Below are 19,100 nucleotides of genomic sequence, written 5' to 3' on the forward strand. Positions count from 1 at the left end.
CAGGAATACACTTGAGTTCCTGTGTTACCTAAAAATCTCATTGATAAACAAAAATCGAAATGGCAATGGTTGTATCTCTGCTCAAAATTTTATGTTTAGTAGCCCAATGGTAAATTATCAGATTTGGTCTGCCGGGCAGACCTCAATTATGAAAACAAGTTCAGATAGGAATGATGGGGACAGGTATGTGATGACAGCACATTCTATAGTACATTTATTTCTAAAAGATTTTTACAGTGGTTTGGTTGAATTAGTCAGACACAACATACCTTTCCTCCATAATCTATTCACACATGTTTTCAGATGTTCTAGGATTTTAAACTGTTGTTTTTAAGGTGGAGAAACATTTATATAAAAGTATTTTTTTGTCACTTTTGTAAGAGTACTTATCTTGATTTGGGGAATAATTCTTTCTCAGCCAGGCACATTTAATTTTAATGTTGATTTTTGTAAGATTTCAACAATATGTGTAATTCAGTGATATTTACATTGGAAGGCAGCTAGCAATCGTCATTTTGTACTGTGTATCTGTGCATAAAGATTACTCACTTTTAGAGCAATATATCACGTCTTCACATTTTACTGCAAGAAAGTTGTTCCACTGTGAAATTTCTTATTTGTGATATGCTTGGAACAAGGAGTGAGATTACAACTCTTGTGTATGTGTAAATAAACCTCAGGTAAGTGATAATGTGTGAGGTATGTTACAGTTGAGCTCATCAGCATCAAAGGCTGTATTACCACATTATAATGAATAAATGTAAACTCATTTGTTACATCATACATTCCAAGTCTAGTTTAAATCAATGCATGAATCAATGTTAATATTCCAAAACTGTAGCGCATAGTATTTGTGTATTCCATTTTGTGTTAAAAATAAATTTGGTTGCTGTAGTTTAAAGTTGACTATTAAAATAATGATTTAAAAAGTTCTTGATCACTTAAGGATATTGAAGAATTTTAATTACATGAAATATCTTAATTTGAATTGGGGTATTTCGGATGCTTTGAGGTGATGAAGGAATTCGGAGGTTTCAGATAAGTTTGGAAATTTGAATACAAGATTGTATTAGAAGTTTGTTATTGTCAAAAGAGGTTTGAACCCTTTAACACCAGAAATTATTCAACCAACCTTAAAATTCTTCTGCTCTGTGATAGTGAACCTTTCTAATAGTAAGCTGAGCTGTGTTTCGTTAGCAAAGAGGGAATACATTAATATAATGTTAATCCATTTGTGAATAAAGTGAAGTTATCATATCGACAAATTAAGAGATTTTGAGAATATGTTATAATTACTTTAGAAAAAAGCAGATTATGTATATAAGACTAAAAAATAAATTTGATTCATAATAAGAACATGACCCTTTTTAAGATCCTTTATTACACATCGTACCTTCTTGCTGACAAAATCCTATGTCCTTGTATCAATCTCTTCATTCTGCCATACTGGCCTAAATCTTGGCATTCTACAAGCTGGAATAACTGCAATAATCTAGTTTCAAAACCCAGTGCTTGTCATTCCCTGCTGGCGAATAAAATGAAGTTGATGGACCATGTGAGTGAATAAAGCATCCTTCTGCTCAGTGGCAGTTTCATGGACGTTTCCAATCCAGCACACTTTTTCATAAATGTCTGCAGTATATTGCCCTGGATGGAGGTCCAATGTTAATATACATCCTTCTCTACTGTCAATAAATTTGATCACAAAAGGTGATGGATTGTTTGAAACGGCTGGTCTGAATTGTTTCATCAGTTGGAAAAACTATTTTTCTCTCATTCCTGCTAACAGTATGCTTATGTTTAAACATCTATTCTTGTGTGGATTTATTTTGTTCACTTTTTTTTCTTAGCTGAAGAAAGCAAATGTAATGTTATTAATTTCTTAAGTACAGAAGCAAAACAGATGTAATAGGTGCAAGAATCTGCCTATTAACTAGCCATGGCAAGCTTGCTCTCAATGTTAACTGCTTTGTTGTACCTGCAACCCCCTCACAAGGTGACTTTCCATGACTTCTAGCAAAAAATATCCATTCTGTCGCATGCCAAAGACTTTTGTTGTGATAGCACAAACTGAGAAACTTTTGTATTGGGTGCTGGAGGTCTCACTGAAATACTTTGTGGCATATCTGAGTGAAGTGTGTTTTTACATATTTGATCATTACCTTGAAGAGAAAAAAAGAAAAACGGCACTGTGATTGTGTTAAATCGTATACAGTCACTGACAACACACACATTCATACTTTTCACCTTCCGATTTCGAGAAGAATAGATAACTGTGTGGATTGTTGCTTGAGAAGTATCCCGGTGGGAACATTACACTGCCTCTTGAACATTAAACAAACAGATTTTAGCAAAATACATTAAGATAATAAGCTTTTCTGCCTTTAGATCACATGTAAGGACTAAAGATATGAACTCTGATGCTTGGTAATATAATGACATGACAGGCTCAGTTTTTGTCCCTACTCCTTCAATAAATTCATCCACAGCCATCTGCTTCGTGTTCCCAGTGTACCTGTCAGATTGGATAGATTGCTCCTACACAACAATTTCCTGTGGATCAAGATCTGTGTGAAACCTTGTAACTTCAGATGCTGCAGTTTCTTGGTCCAGGACACTTTGCATATCAATAAAGCATGCATTCTTTAGATTAAATACGTAAAAGTGCTTTGCTGAAAAGCTCTTTATAATTTTCACTTATTGCTGCTCCACTAAGCGTAAGCTTAACATTCTGATGACCTACAGGAACGCAAACTGCATACATTTCAGCTCGTCCAACTGTTACACACCCTTTTGGTCTAAATTTACAGCGTCTGCATCTGCCAAATGAAGGGATCACATTGTTAAAACAAGAAGTCTGCAGGCACCAGTTACCGAATGCTGGCCACTATTTTGATGAGTATGAAGTTGGATTCTTCCTACATGTCAGGCAATGGGCATGAAGATGGCATAGTGAAACACTGAAACTGATTCCATAAGTAAAATAAAATTTGAAAAATAGATGGCTGAAGGTGTTTCTGATTTGCTGTTTTATATCGAACAGCAGAAGTCTCTGAAACATCCCGTATAAAGATGGACTTGAAGAGATCTGCTGGTAATTGTCTTCCTTGTCAGTTTACAGGAATAATCTCGTTCTCTGCCTTAAGCTTTGAGCATGTTTTACCATTCTTTCCGATACTTCAAAATGTGGTGGTGTTTCTCCAGTGGTCTGGCTTATAGGTGTCAAGGTTAAAATTTGTGTCTGTTCTTTGATTGGATTCCTGCATCTTGCTCTTCAGTTAAATTGACAAATGTGTGTGGTCAGCATAGTTTCCATGTTGCTTGCTTTTACTGCCCTCTTCAGTTTACTGACAAGGGAACCTCCCCATCGCACCCCCCTCAGATTTAGTTATAAGTTGGCACAGTGGATAGGCCTTGAAAAACTGAACACAGATCAATTGAGAAAACAGGAAGAAGTTGTGTGGAACTGTGAAAAAATAAGCAAAATATACAAACTGAGTAGTTCATGGGAAGATAGGTAACATCAAGGACACTGGGACCGCAGGAGCGCCGTGGTTTCGTGGTAACGTGAGCAGCTGCGGAACGAAAGGTCCTTGGTTCAAATCTTCCACCGAGTGAAAACTTTAATGTTTTATTTTCAGTTTATGTGACAAACTCTTATGTTTTCATCACTTTTTTTGGAGTGATTATCACATCCACAAGAAAACCTAAATCGGGCAAGGTGGAAGAATCTTTTTACCCATTCGCCAAGTGTACAAGTTAGGTGGGTCGACAGCATATTCCTGTCATGTGACGCACATGCCGTCACCAGTGTCGTATAGAATATATCAGATGTGTTTTCCTGTGGAGGAATCGGTTGACCTATGAACTTGCGATCAAATGTTTTCGGTTCCGATTGGAGAGGCACGTCCTTTCGTCTACTAATCGCACGGTTTTGCGATGCGGTCGCAAAACACAGACACTAAACTTATTACAGTGAACAGAGACGTCAATGAACAAACTGACAGATAATAACTATGCAAAAATAAAGAAAGTAAAATTTTCACTCGTGGGAAGACTTGAACCAAGGACCTCTCCTTCACCAGCTGCTCACGCTACCACGGGACCACGGCGCTCCTAAACTTACGTTTTCCTTGATGTTGCCTATGTGGCCCATGGACTACTCAGTTAGTATATTTTGCTTATTTTTTCACAGTTCCACACAACTTCTTCCTGTTTTCTCAATTGATCTGTGTTCACTTTATCAAGACCTATCCACTGTGCCAAGTTATAACTAAATCTGAGGGGGGTGCTATGGGGAGGTTCCCTTGTGAGTCACACCTATAGAATTTGTGATGTGATTCCTAATAACGCTGTTGAATTTTGTGCATCTCATACTGAGGCTTATCTCTGGTCCTCACAGTTTGTAGGCAAAGCATAAGTTGATAAGTGGATGTTTCTCTTCATTTGGTGTGGATGACTTTGATGATGATGCCTATAAAACTGCCACCATATATTTACTTATCACTTGGAAGCTGGACAGATTTTCTGACTTGGCTTGATGTTATGAACAAGCTTCATCTAACTCTTGTTAGCATTCACTAAAATCAAACAGTTTCAAAGCAGCTATCTGTAAATAGAAAATTGCATACTTAAATGCTCCAGCTCCTTACTGTCCAGTTGAGCAGGAGAGTGAGCTGCTCCCTTCTGTGTTTTTGCTACTCAATCATGGAAGTATTACTTGGAAAACACCATTGGCTCAAATTGCAGTTCACTGAAAGTACGCACATTGTATAACACTAGATTGTAATGTTTGCATGCCCTCGCAAAGCAGATGCAACATACACTGAGTCTGAGAACCCACACACCTTGCTGCAAACACAGCAATAAAATGCAGATAGTATGGACAAGGCCCCCAAGAATGAAACAAACATAAGTGTAGCTGGCTTTTAAACTTGCTGTTGACATGATATTTTCTGTAAAATGTGTATCATATTTTTTCCGTGTGAATTTAGTTAATTAGTGATAGGTAGTATATTTGTTTAAAAGTGCAGAAATGAGGACATTTAAACCTATGGCTATTTGACAGACTTAATTTCATCCAAAAATCACAAAACACTCAGTTCATAGTGAATTACATACGGTACTTTAAAATGCTGATTAAGAATGGGGAAAGTATTTGTGAAGACACTTTGAGCACACCCACCAGCTGTACTCTCACTAATTTTCTTTACCCTCTCCCCTCTCCAATACTGTTGAGGTGCAGACCATCTGTAGTGTAGGCCTGACTCCCTAAATTTCCCACTCGCACCAGTAAAATGTGCACCTGGTCAGCAGTCAAAGCCATCTCCAGCTCTGTGTTGACTGATATTGTTAAACATGTGTGCTTTATAGATAATTCGACCACATTGTAATTGGCAATATGTTGTCGATAAAGTGATTTCTTTAATTGAAAATGAATATTTTCAAAATGCCAGAGGTTGTTAGGGCATAAATTGATGTGTGTGTGTTATGCAAGACAAAATGAGAATGTGTGCCATAACCCAGTAACTAATTTTTTGTGTTTGAAATGAGTTACACATGCTGAAATGAAATGAGTGTATTGCTGGGGATGAGCAACATCAAGGAAGCACCCTCAACAATTCCACCAGAGTACACTACCATAAGAAAAGTATATGCAGTTAAAGTATTTAGGAGGGTCGATCTATGCAGACAAGACCGAGAACATAACCATGGACACCAGACACACAGCCAGGCATCTCTGACTCCCTTTTGGTTGATTTTGATATCTATTGTCATTCTCCAGACTAGTCTCATTAAGCAGAGTCTTCAGTGATGCATCAATCGTCTTGACTCATGGAGCATCGAGCATCGACAGTGGTTTTTTTTTCCCTACCAAAAAATGTTTGTATGAATTTCTGGTGGTGCAATTGGTTTCTTCCATTGTATTTACATCCTCGACCTGTTGCTCTTCTGTTAGTTGAAACTATGAAATTCCTGGGGCTCATGCTTGGTAGGAAACTTTCTTGGTCCACCCATGTGTCTTATCTGGCAGCCCGCTGTATGTGGTCCCTCAATGTTCTGTGTGTCCTCAAGGGTACTTCTTGGGATGTAGATTGAACCACCCTCCTCCATTTATGCCAGTCCCTTGTCTGTTAGAAATTAGACTGTGTGTTTCGTTTATGCATCTGCACGTCCATTCCTCTTATGCCGTCTCAGTACTATCCACCATTGTGGCAACCAGTTGGTCACGGGCGCCTTTTACACTAGCCCAGTTCAGAGTTGTATGCATAAGCTGCTGAACTACCACTGTCCTACTGCTGTGACTTTCTTCTCAGCAGATACGCGTGCCATTTGTCTGCCATATGTGGCCACCTATCCTTTGATTGCCAGTATGGGGTGCATCCATCTTCTGTTACCTCCTGGAGTTATCTTTCGGCTCTTGCTCTGGCGACGTAACTTCATGCTACCTGCAACTTTCTCGGTGGGTGTGAACCCAGCACCACCTTGGTTTCGTGCAGTGGGCAGTGTTCACCTTGGTGTTCATTCTCTTTCTAAGGACACTACTCCAGCCTCGCTCCATTGCCTTCAGTTTCACAACCTTCGCATGGGACTTTGCGATAGTACCTTTATGTACAGTGATTGCTCTCTGTCTGACCATGGTGTTGGGTGTGCCTTCATCATTGGCGCCAACGTTTTTTGGTATCGGCTTCTGGAACACTGCACAGTGTTTACAGCAGAGTTCTTCACCCTGTATCAGGCCACACAGTATATACATTGCCACAGGCTTTTCAATTGAGTCATCTGCTCAGATTCTCTTAGTGCTCTTCAAAGCCTATGTGTGCTGTAGACTGTCCATCCCTTTGTGCAGTGGATCTGGGAAAGCTGTAACTTGCTCACTCTCGATGGAGGCACTGTGATGTTTGTGGGTTCCTGGTCACGTCGGTCTGACAGGAAATGGGCCCGCTGACACTGTTGCGAATGCTACAGTCCTTGTACCTCAGGCCGCTAGTTCTTACAGCCCCTCCAATCTTTGTGTCGCTGTGTGTCAGTAGGTGGTGTCACTTCGGCATGACCACTGGTCCTCCCTTCATGGGAACAAGCCTCTCACAGCAACTTGGATGACCTCCTCTCGCTGCAAGATAATTTTAACTAGTTTGTGTATTGGATACTGCTTTTTTAGCCATTGACATTTGTAATTGATTCTCTTCCACCACTTTGTGCACATTGCACTCCACTTTTGACTGTGTACCATTTCCTGATGGAATGACCTTGGTTTAACCGCTTACATTCCTGTTTGTTTTTGCCGTCTTGAGTTATGGGCCATTTTAGCGAATGATGCGCGGGCTGTCGACCGTGTTTACTTTTCATCTGTTATAGCAATATGGCAAAGGTCATTTAATTTTTAGTTCTGGACCTTTCCCCACGTACCTGTTTTTTAGCTGTCTTCTGTTCCGACAATTGGGCTTGGTGTGTAGTCATTTTTAACTCCTCTCTTTGTCTTCTTGTTATCAAGTTTTGGTATGGGCACATATGACCCTTGTTGTTTTTGTGCGCTAAAAGAAAACAAAACAAAAACCAGACATGTAGAGTTTGAAAGGCTTACCACTCCTCTAACTCATCCAAGTGCCTTTCGGAGAACCTCATACTCAGACATTACGACTTTGCAGCAAAACCCTCAGTTAATTATGCCTCATATTGCCTCACAAAGGCCAGGAGGGGTCCACTCAGAAAACAGTAGGTCAAGGAGAGAAAGATCCTGAGAAGAGGAAGGCAATGCAGAATCTGGCATGATGACGAGCTTTACAAACATCACTAAGACATAATCGCGTATGTAAGGAGGTTTAAGGAGAAGGTGACTGACCTATGGGCGCGTGACCCCCACGTGAACCCTAAATGACTCACCAAGTGAATTGTATTGGTAAAGTTAGATCTGGAAGAATTGGAGTTCCTGCAGGAGAAAACAAGACCACCTGAGGTTTTGGCAAGCTTGTCTGACAGGGAGTTTTACCAATGTTCCTTACTGTAAGAGACCACAGTGACCAAGTGGGTGCAGGAGAGAGGTGGCTCATAGCCAGAAAATGAAGTGCTAAAAGAAGAAAATGAGAAAATAAGAATTTCCACCAAAGAGTACATCTTTGGTCCTCATTAAGCCCAATTAGTAATAGTTATAGTAATAGTAATAATAATATACTGAACTTCCATTATAATTAACCTTTTGTTATAATTATTTAATTCTTGTAAAGACAATTGCAAATTTGTACCAGATCGGGACTTCCACCCAGATTTCCTGTATTGTACTAGCAATTGCCTTAATCATTGAGCTGTATCAGCATGCCCTTGGCCTCCTGGAAAGACTATCAGTTAAACATTATAATGGTGTAAGCAAAATATGAACACTTCTGGAATCTAAAACTAGGTCTGTGATTAGATTGGGTGAGGCAAAAAGGAAGTAACATCCTTGTATGTACATTATATTCCCTTCGTCACAAATCCTGTGTTAGCTTGTGAAATGCAGAGATCACACAGAGTTAAATACGTGCATAATGGCTCTTGAGATTTTGCATCCAGACAAGTTTCCTATCTTAAGAGTTATCCTAGAAAGTCATTGTAGTGTTCACAGTAAACCAGTATCCATTAATGATGATGCAATAATCAACACTTACAATTGTAACAAAGATGCCAGACACTCCAAAGAAAAATGAAACTAACATTTGGTGTCCATAACAATGCAGATGCCTGCATTATTATTTGATTACCAATATTGTTGGTTGCTTTGTTCTGTGCGTATTATAAGACGAAGTAAAAAAAAAATATGAAATAACTGCAAATTGTAAATTTTGTACGTAAAGATTTGGAAGGAGTACTTTGAAGATCTGTTGAATGCCACCAAGCGGGTAACTAACAGCGATGGAGAGCCTAAGGCAGCAGACGATTATAATAGTGGGGAAATTGATGATCTAACTTGGAATGAAGTGGAAGAAGCCATAAAGAGGATGAAAGGGGGCAAGGCACCAGGTTGGGACGAAGTAACAGTGGATATGATACGAGCAGCAGGAGTAGTAGGAACCCAGTGGCTATACAGAGTGCTGAGGGTGGTGTGGAAGGAGAACAGAATTCCTGAGGATTGGAAGAAAGGAATTATAGTCCCGATCTTCAAGAAAGGGGATAAAAGGAGATGTGAGAACTACAGAGGAATCACCCTGCTATGCCACTGTGGAAAAATCTATGAAAAGATCCTGGAGAAGAGAATAAGAAGCAGTATTGAAAGTAGACTGCAAGAGGAGCAGTACGGTTTCAGACCGGGAAGATCAACAACGGACCTCATATTTGCGGTAAGGCAACTGCAGGAAAGGCACTATGAGTACGGGAAGGACTTAATCATGGCCTTTTTAGATATTGAGAAGGCGTATGACAGTATCTGTAGGGGCAAGCTCTGGGATGTGCTGAACACAAAAGGGATAGATGAAGAGTTAACACGAAAAGTCAGAAAAATGTATGAGGGAAGTGAGAGTTGTGTGAAAGTGGGGAGGGAACGTACTGCATGGTTCAAGCTGGAAAATGGGCTGCGACAGGGAAGTGCACTTTCGCCTTTATTGTTTATTATTGTTATGGATGAAATCCTACAGCAAGTATCAGATGCAATTGGAGATCATAAAATGAAAGCAGTGCTTTTTGCCGATGACCTGATGTTATGGGGAAATTGCGAGAAGGAGGTGCAAGAGCAGTTAGATGTATGGGAGGCAACGGCAGCACAATATGGAATGCATTTCTCTGCAAAGAAAAGTAAAATAATTGTCACAACAAGGAAGAAGAATAGGCCAAATGTGGATATAACTTGTGGAGGGGAAAAACTACAAGTGGTAGAGAACTTCAAGTACCTGGGAAGCATGATTGAAAGTAAGGGGGGAAACGCAATGGAAATAAATGAAAGGTGCAGAAAAGCAGGGCAGTTCTACAAATGCATTAGGGGGCTTATTTGGAGCAAGGAGGTGCCACAGAAATCCAAGGGAATTATATACCGAACCTACTTTGTCCCCATATTGACATACGGAAGTGAGACATGTGTAATGCACAAAAGCGACAAAAGTAGAATACAGGCTAGTGAAATGAAGTTCCAGAGGAGCAGGTTGAGTGTAACAAGACGAGACAGATTGCGAAATGTGTATGTGAGGGAAGGACTAAAGGAGGAACCAGTACAGGACAGGATAGAAAAATCAAGACTGCAGTGGTATGGACACATGAAGAGAATGGATGAGGGAAGAATTCCAAAGAGGATGTTTGATCTGCATCTGGAGGGGAAGAGGCCCAGAGGAAGACCAAGAGATAGATGGGTGAAGGGAGTGAAGGAATGTGTGACGAGAAGAGGAGAGAACTGGAAGAAGGTGGAAGAGGGGGAATGGTGGAAAGACAGAACACGATGGAGAGGCTTGTGTTCCCGACAGACCCATCCAGTGGCTGGAAACTGTCCAAGATGATGATGTACGTAAATGTGCTCTTGTCATTTTATCCTGCTTAATGCTGAGACAATTAGGATTGTTTATTTTGTAATTTGTATGCAATTTGGTTTGCAGGTGAGTATGTTTATACAAAGATTAAGACCTGCTGAAGGGCTGAATGTAGATTGCCCTTTTCAAAAAGTGGAAGTTTGTAGAACAAAGTGAAGCAGAAGCAGCATTTTAGAAGTGGTGTGGGCTAAGTTAAACCTTTTTAAGCAAGTATTCTGTCCCAGAAACCTTGTTTTAAAGGATATTGGTACACACTTCAAAACAAGTGACATGCCATTCAGTCTTGTAGATTTTTATTGTCACATAGTTTGATCCTGTCAAAGGAATGGGTGTGGTTCCGCACACTGTCCACATATTCTTTCCCCCCCTTTATTGAAATTTGATATACTGAATGGACGAAAACTTGAAATTTTATGTGACATTGTGAAATTTATACAATACGGTATTGCTTGATTTTTTGTCATATTGCTATTTGTTTCTCCGGGTGCTGTGATAGCTGTGTTGTTTTATGTTTATTATGTTTTCATGTTACGACACGGCATATTGCTAAACAGGTGGTTCACTGAACTGATCTGCTGCTTTATTGTAAACAATTTCATCATTCATTCAAATGCACCTGCAGAGGCATTTTTAATGTGTACCATTTTATGTCAGTGTTTTGAATATTTCCAACCAGCTAATTGTTCATGTAGTGTGTGGGAGTGGTGTAAGAACAAAACGTGCTGTGCGAAAAAAGTAGCATGTTAAGACAAGACAGCTATGTTCATATAATTTGCACATCTTAATACATTATCAGTTTATGAGCAATAAATTTGTGTACTGCTGTATTTTGTTAAATTTTATCCATGTCATTTCGAAAGTAGGTGCAAGTGTGTGTTAATTTTTGTCAGTTTCATTTGGTTTTTGCATATATTTATATATGTGTGTGTGTGTACAAAATGTTTCATTAGGTTGAGCAAGACACTCAGAATGAGCTCCTCGTTGGTGCCATATGTGAAATATTGGTTCAAGCAGCTAGGCAGAATGGTGGAAGATTCGTTTTAGTTGATACTTGCGATTCACCGACAGCCACTCCTAGTCCCAATAATGACTCCCCGACTCTTGACCATTCATCGGGGGACTATATAGAGCAGCCAGCAGATGAGAGCTGCTGCCAGAAGCAGTTTCATGCTCACTTAAGGTAAATATAATAAACTTGAATAAACAGCCTGGGTTTGCATGATTTGTTATTTTTACAAGAATTGCTGGATGGAGTAGATAATTGGAAAAATAACTGTTGTGCTGTTTGTTTTTTATTACGTTTAAAACCAAGTAAGGCTGGGCATAATTATCACTGTCTGTTAGCAGGTTGTTCTGTAGTAGTGAAAATTTTGCTGTTGAAAACAATTATTTTGCATAATATTTTTTCCACCTGTAGACATTTTAATATTTTGAAAGTGATCAAGATTTTAGATCACTTGAGGACTTTCACTCTATAAGAGTTTACTTTTCTTATATGCAACTGTAGTCTCAACCTGTGCAAGGCCACAGGTATTGTGTGCATTTCGATGTGTCGCATTTACTAGTAATAGTGCGCAGCTCGTGGTCTTGCGGTAGCGTTCTCTCTTCCCGCGCACGGGGTCCCGGGTTCGATTCCCGGCGGGGTCAGGGATTTTCTCTGCCTCGTGATGACTGGGTGTTGTGTGTCTTTCATCATCATTTCATCTTCATTGACTCGCAATTCGCCGAAGTGGCGTCAACTGAAAAGGTCTTGCAATACGGCGGCCGAACTTCCCCACATGGGGCCTCCCGGCCAACAATGCCATACGATCATTTCATTTCAGTTTCAGAAAAAAATTTAACCGTGGTCACATGGGTAAGTTTTTTTTGTGTGTAAGTTCCTGAGACATTGTACTGTGTGAGACATTATTTTTAGTGCAGTGGCTGTTTTAATGGACAAAGTTTCTTATTTTGGAATTGATGATTATGACCATTAGTTGCCATTACAGCTGATAATTAACTAAAAAGGAAGTTTTTCATCATTGTAATTTAATGTTGTACTTTTACACAGCTGTTTTGTTTATTGTGTTCCTCAAAACGGTAGTTACCCTTTATTTTGTAGAAATCTAATTTTTATTTGTTGTGGTGAAACATTTTATAGAGACAGTCAGTAATAAGTGGAACTTCTGTAGCCAATTGTACTGTGTAGAAACAGAAACTAAGCTCCATAAACAAGTTATTGCATTTTATTCATATAGAGAGTAGATTTTTCCATTTCTTACACCTGCGATAGCTTAATATTGTGGTACACAGATTAAAACTTTTGTTAAATACTAATACTTGAGGGAATAGATTCCAAATTCCTGTTTACGTATACTGATTTCCATTTGCATGGTTATCTTAAAGAACTATTTCTCATTTTATCAAACTAAATTGTTTGTTATTTATAAACAAAAGATCATTGTACAATACTTAGAAACCGGCCAGAGTAATGCATTTGTTAAGGCACTGGTTTTGAAATCGAGAGAATGGGTGTCCTTTCAGCCAATGTGATCAGGTAATCTGTGGTTTCACAAACTCACTTCAGCAGAGTGCCAGGATTCTTATTTCAACAAGGCCTTGTCAAGTCTGTTTATATTTGTGAGTGTATGTTCCTTTGGTTTTTGCGTATGATAAGCTGGCAAATTTTGTATCATTGTAAAATGATCAGTGCCTGAATAAAAAAACTCAGTTCTGTGGAGAGAGATTCTATAAAAAAATTCCGCTTCAGCTGCTGGCTCTGTGAGATTATAAGTATTTTTGAAAAAAGTAAACTCGCTGCCCAATATAGTACTGGATATGTGTAAAAGTTCAGTAAATTATGTCGGGAAAACAAAGATTATAACACATACAGAGAAATTTTCTTATGAATGGTCTCTCTTGGCCACAATACATTTTCCTAATCCATCTGAATGGTGGTATTAATGCTGCTCTTGCTGATACAAATTCCTCGGATATCAAGCTTGCAGATATTCAGTAATTGTGTGTCAGTATCTGTTGAACAAGACTGATGTAATGTGTTCAGTATTAGGAAAAGGGTAGATTGTTAATCATCGTAAAGATGACCAATGAACTGCAGACAGGCACAGTTAAGACTGTTAAATATTATAGAATAGCAGTCTTATCTTTTTCCTAACATTGTTACTATTCCAACTTTGAGTTTGCATTGTTTGGTGTATTTTGTTGTTACACTTGCTGCCAGACAACCTGTGTGACAGATAAACAGTTCACTTTTTACTGTGTAACTGCTCGGACAGTTGTCAACGCATTTGCTGTTCCCTACAGCCCACATTTTTATATCTTGTTGCCAAGGTTGTTTCTACTGTGTTGCAGGAATGTCACTGGGAAGCCCTTAGACATCCTCCATACATCCTACACTATCCCCAGGCAATTTCCATATTTTTGGATCACTGAAGAAAGGCATTTGCGTTCATTGATTTGTTTCGGACGAAGAGGTGCACATCTAGGTACAATCGGGATTCCATAGGCAACCACAAACATTTTTCATGAAGACTTCAGCCTGCTTGTCTGAAAGTGGGATAAATGTATAGTGTTTACTTTTCCGTCTGTCTCATTTGAGTAACCGCTTATCAAATGCACCTCCTTTGCTGTAGATCAAAAAACCCTCAAACTATTAATTATTTTCTGGCTGACAGTGCTCTTTTTAGTCATTGTGGTACATAAATTGAATATTGGGAAAGTACGATGTTGTTGCGCCCCTCCCCCCCTCCCCCCTCCCAACCACCCCACATAATGTTGCAGTAGCCAGCTCCATAGGAGAAACAGTGATGTGCATGGTCACCTGCATGATTTTTGTGGGTTTTTCATTGTATATTGTCTCCCCTTGTCTTTTCACTGGTGTTTCTGCATTGGATTCTTCCTACAGCAGCTACGTAAGCTGTACTATGCAGGCAGCATAATTTTATGAGACAGGTGCACGACTAGGAGTATTAAACAAACATCTCCTGAAAGTTAAAGGGTCCCCTGGTTTTGTTTTAGGTAATGGACAAATAATCCCCTTTCAGACTTGATTGAGGTAAAGATATGGTGTCCATCTAGGCCAGGCTCATCAAATTCTGTCCCATGAGGTTAGTGCACCCACTAACTTGCTTGTGGGCAGGCACAAGCAGTGTTGGCTATCCACCAGGCAGCCCTATAGCACACATTCTGTACACACTGTAGTCACTTGGCCATCCTCATCAGTGGGCTGTTGACCAGTGTTTTAAGATCTTGTAGGCCGTTGCTCAACTACCTGCCTGCCTGCTTCTGTAACAGCTCCTTGTCCACCCCTATGCACTGCTATTTACTCAAAAAAAATATTCTTCAGTCTTTTGTTACCCTTTGAACATTATAAAGACTGATTGACTTAAAACTGATATAGGCTGGAAGATAAGACACTAATCATAGGTTTGAGCTCATGATGAGAGTAGTCAGTTAAAGTGATTTCTACAGTTATGAACTTCATTTACTTGAACTGCATCGGATGGCACATCACTTACAGTTTTAAAACTATAGTTTTCTCTAGATCCTGTTAAATGAGAAGTTAGCTCAATTGCCACACCTGATAAATGTGGAACAAGATGTGGATTAGGTGATGTTATTAATGACACTAAATTTTCATGTCTGGGGAGGTGAAATTGTAAGTGCTGCTACTAGGTGCATACAAATGTGGAGGGAAAAGGGTCCTGTCTAGATATTTCATATCCTATCTTGACACTAAAGTTTGGACAGTACAGGCACTATGAAAGAGATAATGAAAATGTTTGAAGCAATAATTTATCTGGTAGTTTGACAACCAAAAAATTGTATTATTGCTTAATACTGTACAGGAAGTTTATAAATGACTACACTGGTGTGATCAGGAAACACAGATTTAACTGTGGCATGTTGGAGACATGCTGAACATGACTGTAGTAAGCCACCGATAAGATATTTTTTCGTGTTTCTATGCTTGGTACGTGACTCTATTCCATACATCTTATTAATTGCTTTGAAAAAATCTGGACATTGGAGACAGTTATTTGATCATTTAAAAACACTCAAAGTGCACTTGACGCAATGGATGCATTGTGGATTTGGATATTATCCAAAAGGGCATGCTGAAATGTAATGCCTCCAAATTTTTTACCTGAAAACTGTTAAGGCTTTCTAAATAAAACAAATGTTATTAAAATTATAAATCTTTATTATTCATGTATAGGTATTTTCAGCTCACTGCCACTAGAGGGCTCTGAATTGAAGCATGTAACATGGTGGTGCATAACTTAACTTTGTCACTATGTGAGAAACAGCGTGCTACAATTGCATTTTGAATTCAAAGAGTTTGTCTGCACTTGTAGTGCCCTCTCCTTCAGCATTACAATGCCAGTGTGCACGAGTGCTGTGACACCTAAATCAATGTGATGCCTTGGGTTCACTGCCATCATCATCCTCCTCCATACAGACCCGACCTGGCCCCCATCTGATTTTCATGTATTTAAGAATTTAAAGAAGAGCTTCGAGGTCTTCACTTTGATAGTAATGAAGCGGGTCAAGCAGAGGTGAGGTTGTGGATCAGTCAGCAAAGTCAAATATTCAACAGTGTCTGTACTGATGAACTGGTTTCTCTTTAGGAGAAATGTGTTCATCGCGAGGGTGGCTACGTGGAGAAATAAATATGTAGACATGAAGAATAAAGGTGCAGAACATTAATGATGTTTGTTTTATTTAAAAAGCTTGTAAGTATTTTCACATAAAAAATTTGGAGGCATCACTTTTCAGCACACGCTTGTACTTTTTACTCCGGGGACAGTTAATAGATCTGCAACATCTGTTTTTTGTGTAGTAAATCCAGCTTTTAGATAGATTCATCTGTGATAAAGCTAAATTGTGTAGGAAAATAGGACATGTTGCATAGTAATTAAGTTCATAACTGTAAAATAATGTACTGTCTATTGCGTGAATGCCTGTGACATTACATAAATTTGTTGTAGAGTCCTCACGTTTGAAAATAAGGAGGAGGTAGAGACATTTTATCTGCAAAGGATATACACATTACAAGGAACATATGGTGTTCTACTGTTTCTGTATTCGGTAATCATGACAAAGGTAATGTATTTTTGTTTTGCACTAGGTTTTTGAGCCTTTCAGTTTCTCTAATGTGCTTTTTAAATTAATTTTCATTCAGTCAAATTTTTAGGTAGCAGTTAAGTTCAGTTTTATGTAAAAATAGTAATACATTGTAACAAATGCTGTGTTTGTACTTGATGTTTCATCTGTGGGCAGCATAAAGAGCTGCCTGCAGGTGTTGCTTTAAATGCTATTGCAGCTAATGGCTTTTTTATGTATAAAGCAGTTTTCCTGTTTAGTCTTCCATGTTAATTTTATTGATAAACATAGTAATTTTACTATAGTGAAACTGTTTTTCTTTCTCTTATATGGTGGAGATTCCTGAATCCAGACTCATTACATTTTACCTTTAGAAAAAGTTTTTTCTGGAGGACAGTTTCTTGTATTGTTTAGAAGATGGATTGCATGCCATTCATATGTTGTGGAATTGTATTTAGTGTGTTGTCTGCCTGCTTTTTGTGTTAAAATATTGCTTGACAGATGTGCTGCAGCGAGTGTGCCCTTCAGTATACCCATTCAGTGTATATACAGGGCTATTACAAATGATTGAAGCGATTTCATAAATTCACTGTAGCTCCATTCATTGACATATGGTCACGACACGCTACAGATACGTAGAAAAACTCATAAAGTTTTGTTCGGCTGAAGCCGCACTTCAGGTTTCTGCCGCCAGAGCGCTCGAGAGCGCAGTGAGACAAAATGGCGACAGGAGCCGAGAAAGCGTATGTCGTGCTTGAAATGCACTCACATCAGTCAGTCACAACAGTGGAACGACACTTCAGGACGAAGTTCAACAAAGATCCACCAACTGCTAACTCCATTCGGCGATGGTATGTGCAGTTTAAAGCTTCTGGATGCCTCTGTAAGGGGAAATCAACGGGTCGGCCTGCAGTGAGCGAAGAAACAGTTGAACGCGTGTGGGCAAGTTTCACGCGTAGCCCGCGGAAATTGGCTCATGCCACAACTGGAGACCGACAGCGCCGATTTCATCTTTCAACAGGATGGTGCTTCACCGCACTTCCATCATGATGTTCGGCATTTCTTAAACAGGAGATTGGAAAACCGATGGATTGGTCATGGTGGAGATCATGATCAGCAATTCATGTCATGGCCTCCACGCTCTCCCGACTTAACCCCATGTGATTTCTCTCTGTGGGGTTATGTGAAAGATTCAGTGTTTAAACCTCCTCTACCAAGAAACGTGCCAGAACTGCGAGCTCCCATCAACGATGCTTTCGAACTCATTGATGGGGACATGCTGCGCCGAGTGTGGGAGGAACTTGATTATCGGCTTGATGTCTGCCGAATCACTAAAGGGGCACATATCGAACATTTGTGAATGCCTAAAAAAACTTTTTGAGTTTTTGTATGTGTGTGCAAAGCATTGTGAAAATATCTCAAATAATAAAGTTATTGTAGAGCTGTGAAATAGCTTCAATCATTTGTAATAACCCTGTATAATGCAACATGAAGGTCCAGAGTTGGTGAGAAAGTTTCTAAATCCCAGAAATGAAAATGAAAGCTCCAAAACTAGCTACAATAAGGTAATATATTTTTAATGTCATATACGACAGGCCTGTTTTGTCTTACTGCCATTAACAAGTGACCTACAAAAATAATGTTACTTATATCTCGTTCGAAGTGATAACCATGTTATGTCTGTAGTAGATTTATCTTTAAAGTCTTGGTAAGTATATAATTTTTTGTAGTTACGCAATGTAAAATTACGTTTTTGACACATATTTTGACATTCCAGTATTTTGACCGTTCTTTATTATGATGCTATATGTTTACAAAGTATATACAGCCTATCAGAAACACTGTTAAATTTAATTGTTCTTCTTTGCCTTTAAATTTTATCTATGATCTGTGTGTGTGTGTGTGTGTGTGTGTGTGTGTGTGTTTTTTTTTTTTTTTTTTTTTTTCCACTTTTCGTATCCTGTTATGCAAGTAAAGTTCTCGAGATAGTATTTATATTTAAAATCTGTGTGTTCATTTAGAACTTCACGTGGCCTTTGTATATCTAGTTCTTCGAGAATGTTCATATTAAGTCCTTTTGGTATTCTGTGGAAGATTTGTAACACATTTTGTTTTCCTGGCTTTGTGGTGTACAGTTTTCAGGTGTAAATAGAAGCTTGACAGATTACTATCACTGTTTCTAATGTGTTGTTTATATCTGGTGTTAAAATTTTGTCTGATCTGGCCAATATAGAAATTGCTGCAAACATCACAGGCGATTTTTATATTCCAGAAGGGGCATATTCTGAGATTTTAGTTGTGCTTTAATGAAATTTCATTTTAAGATTTGTGTAGAAAGCCAGTTGTATGTGTTTGGATTTAAATAGTGCATTTATCTTATTTGACATTTGTACTAGGTAAATTATAGGTATGTAAGTTGTGTGTTTTGTTAAGGTTTCTCTTGTAAGGTGTAAGCCATCAATGTATCATGATGGGCTTCGGTTTTTTGTGTGGTTTTTTTATACAGTT

General features: G+C 38.9%; 1 protein-coding gene across 1 annotated transcript in view; it reads left to right on the plus strand.

Moving 5' to 3' along the window:
- The window catches only part of LOC126248680 (ubiquitin carboxyl-terminal hydrolase MINDY-3 homolog), an 89,691-nt gene that overhangs the window by 6,666 nt on the left and 63,925 nt on the right, over positions 1–19,100 (plus strand). Inside the window, exons 3-4 of the mRNA XM_049949947.1 lie at positions 11,438–11,667; positions 16,478–16,592. Coding sequence (XP_049805904.1) covers positions 11,438–11,667; positions 16,478–16,592 — 345 coding nt within the window. The remainder of the gene's footprint in view (positions 1–11,437; positions 11,668–16,477; positions 16,593–19,100) is intronic.

The sequence above is a fragment of the Schistocerca nitens genome, chromosome 3 (assembly GCF_023898315.1).
Source record: "Schistocerca nitens isolate TAMUIC-IGC-003100 chromosome 3, iqSchNite1.1, whole genome shotgun sequence".
Lineage (NCBI taxonomy): Eukaryota > Metazoa > Arthropoda > Insecta > Orthoptera > Acrididae > Schistocerca > Schistocerca nitens.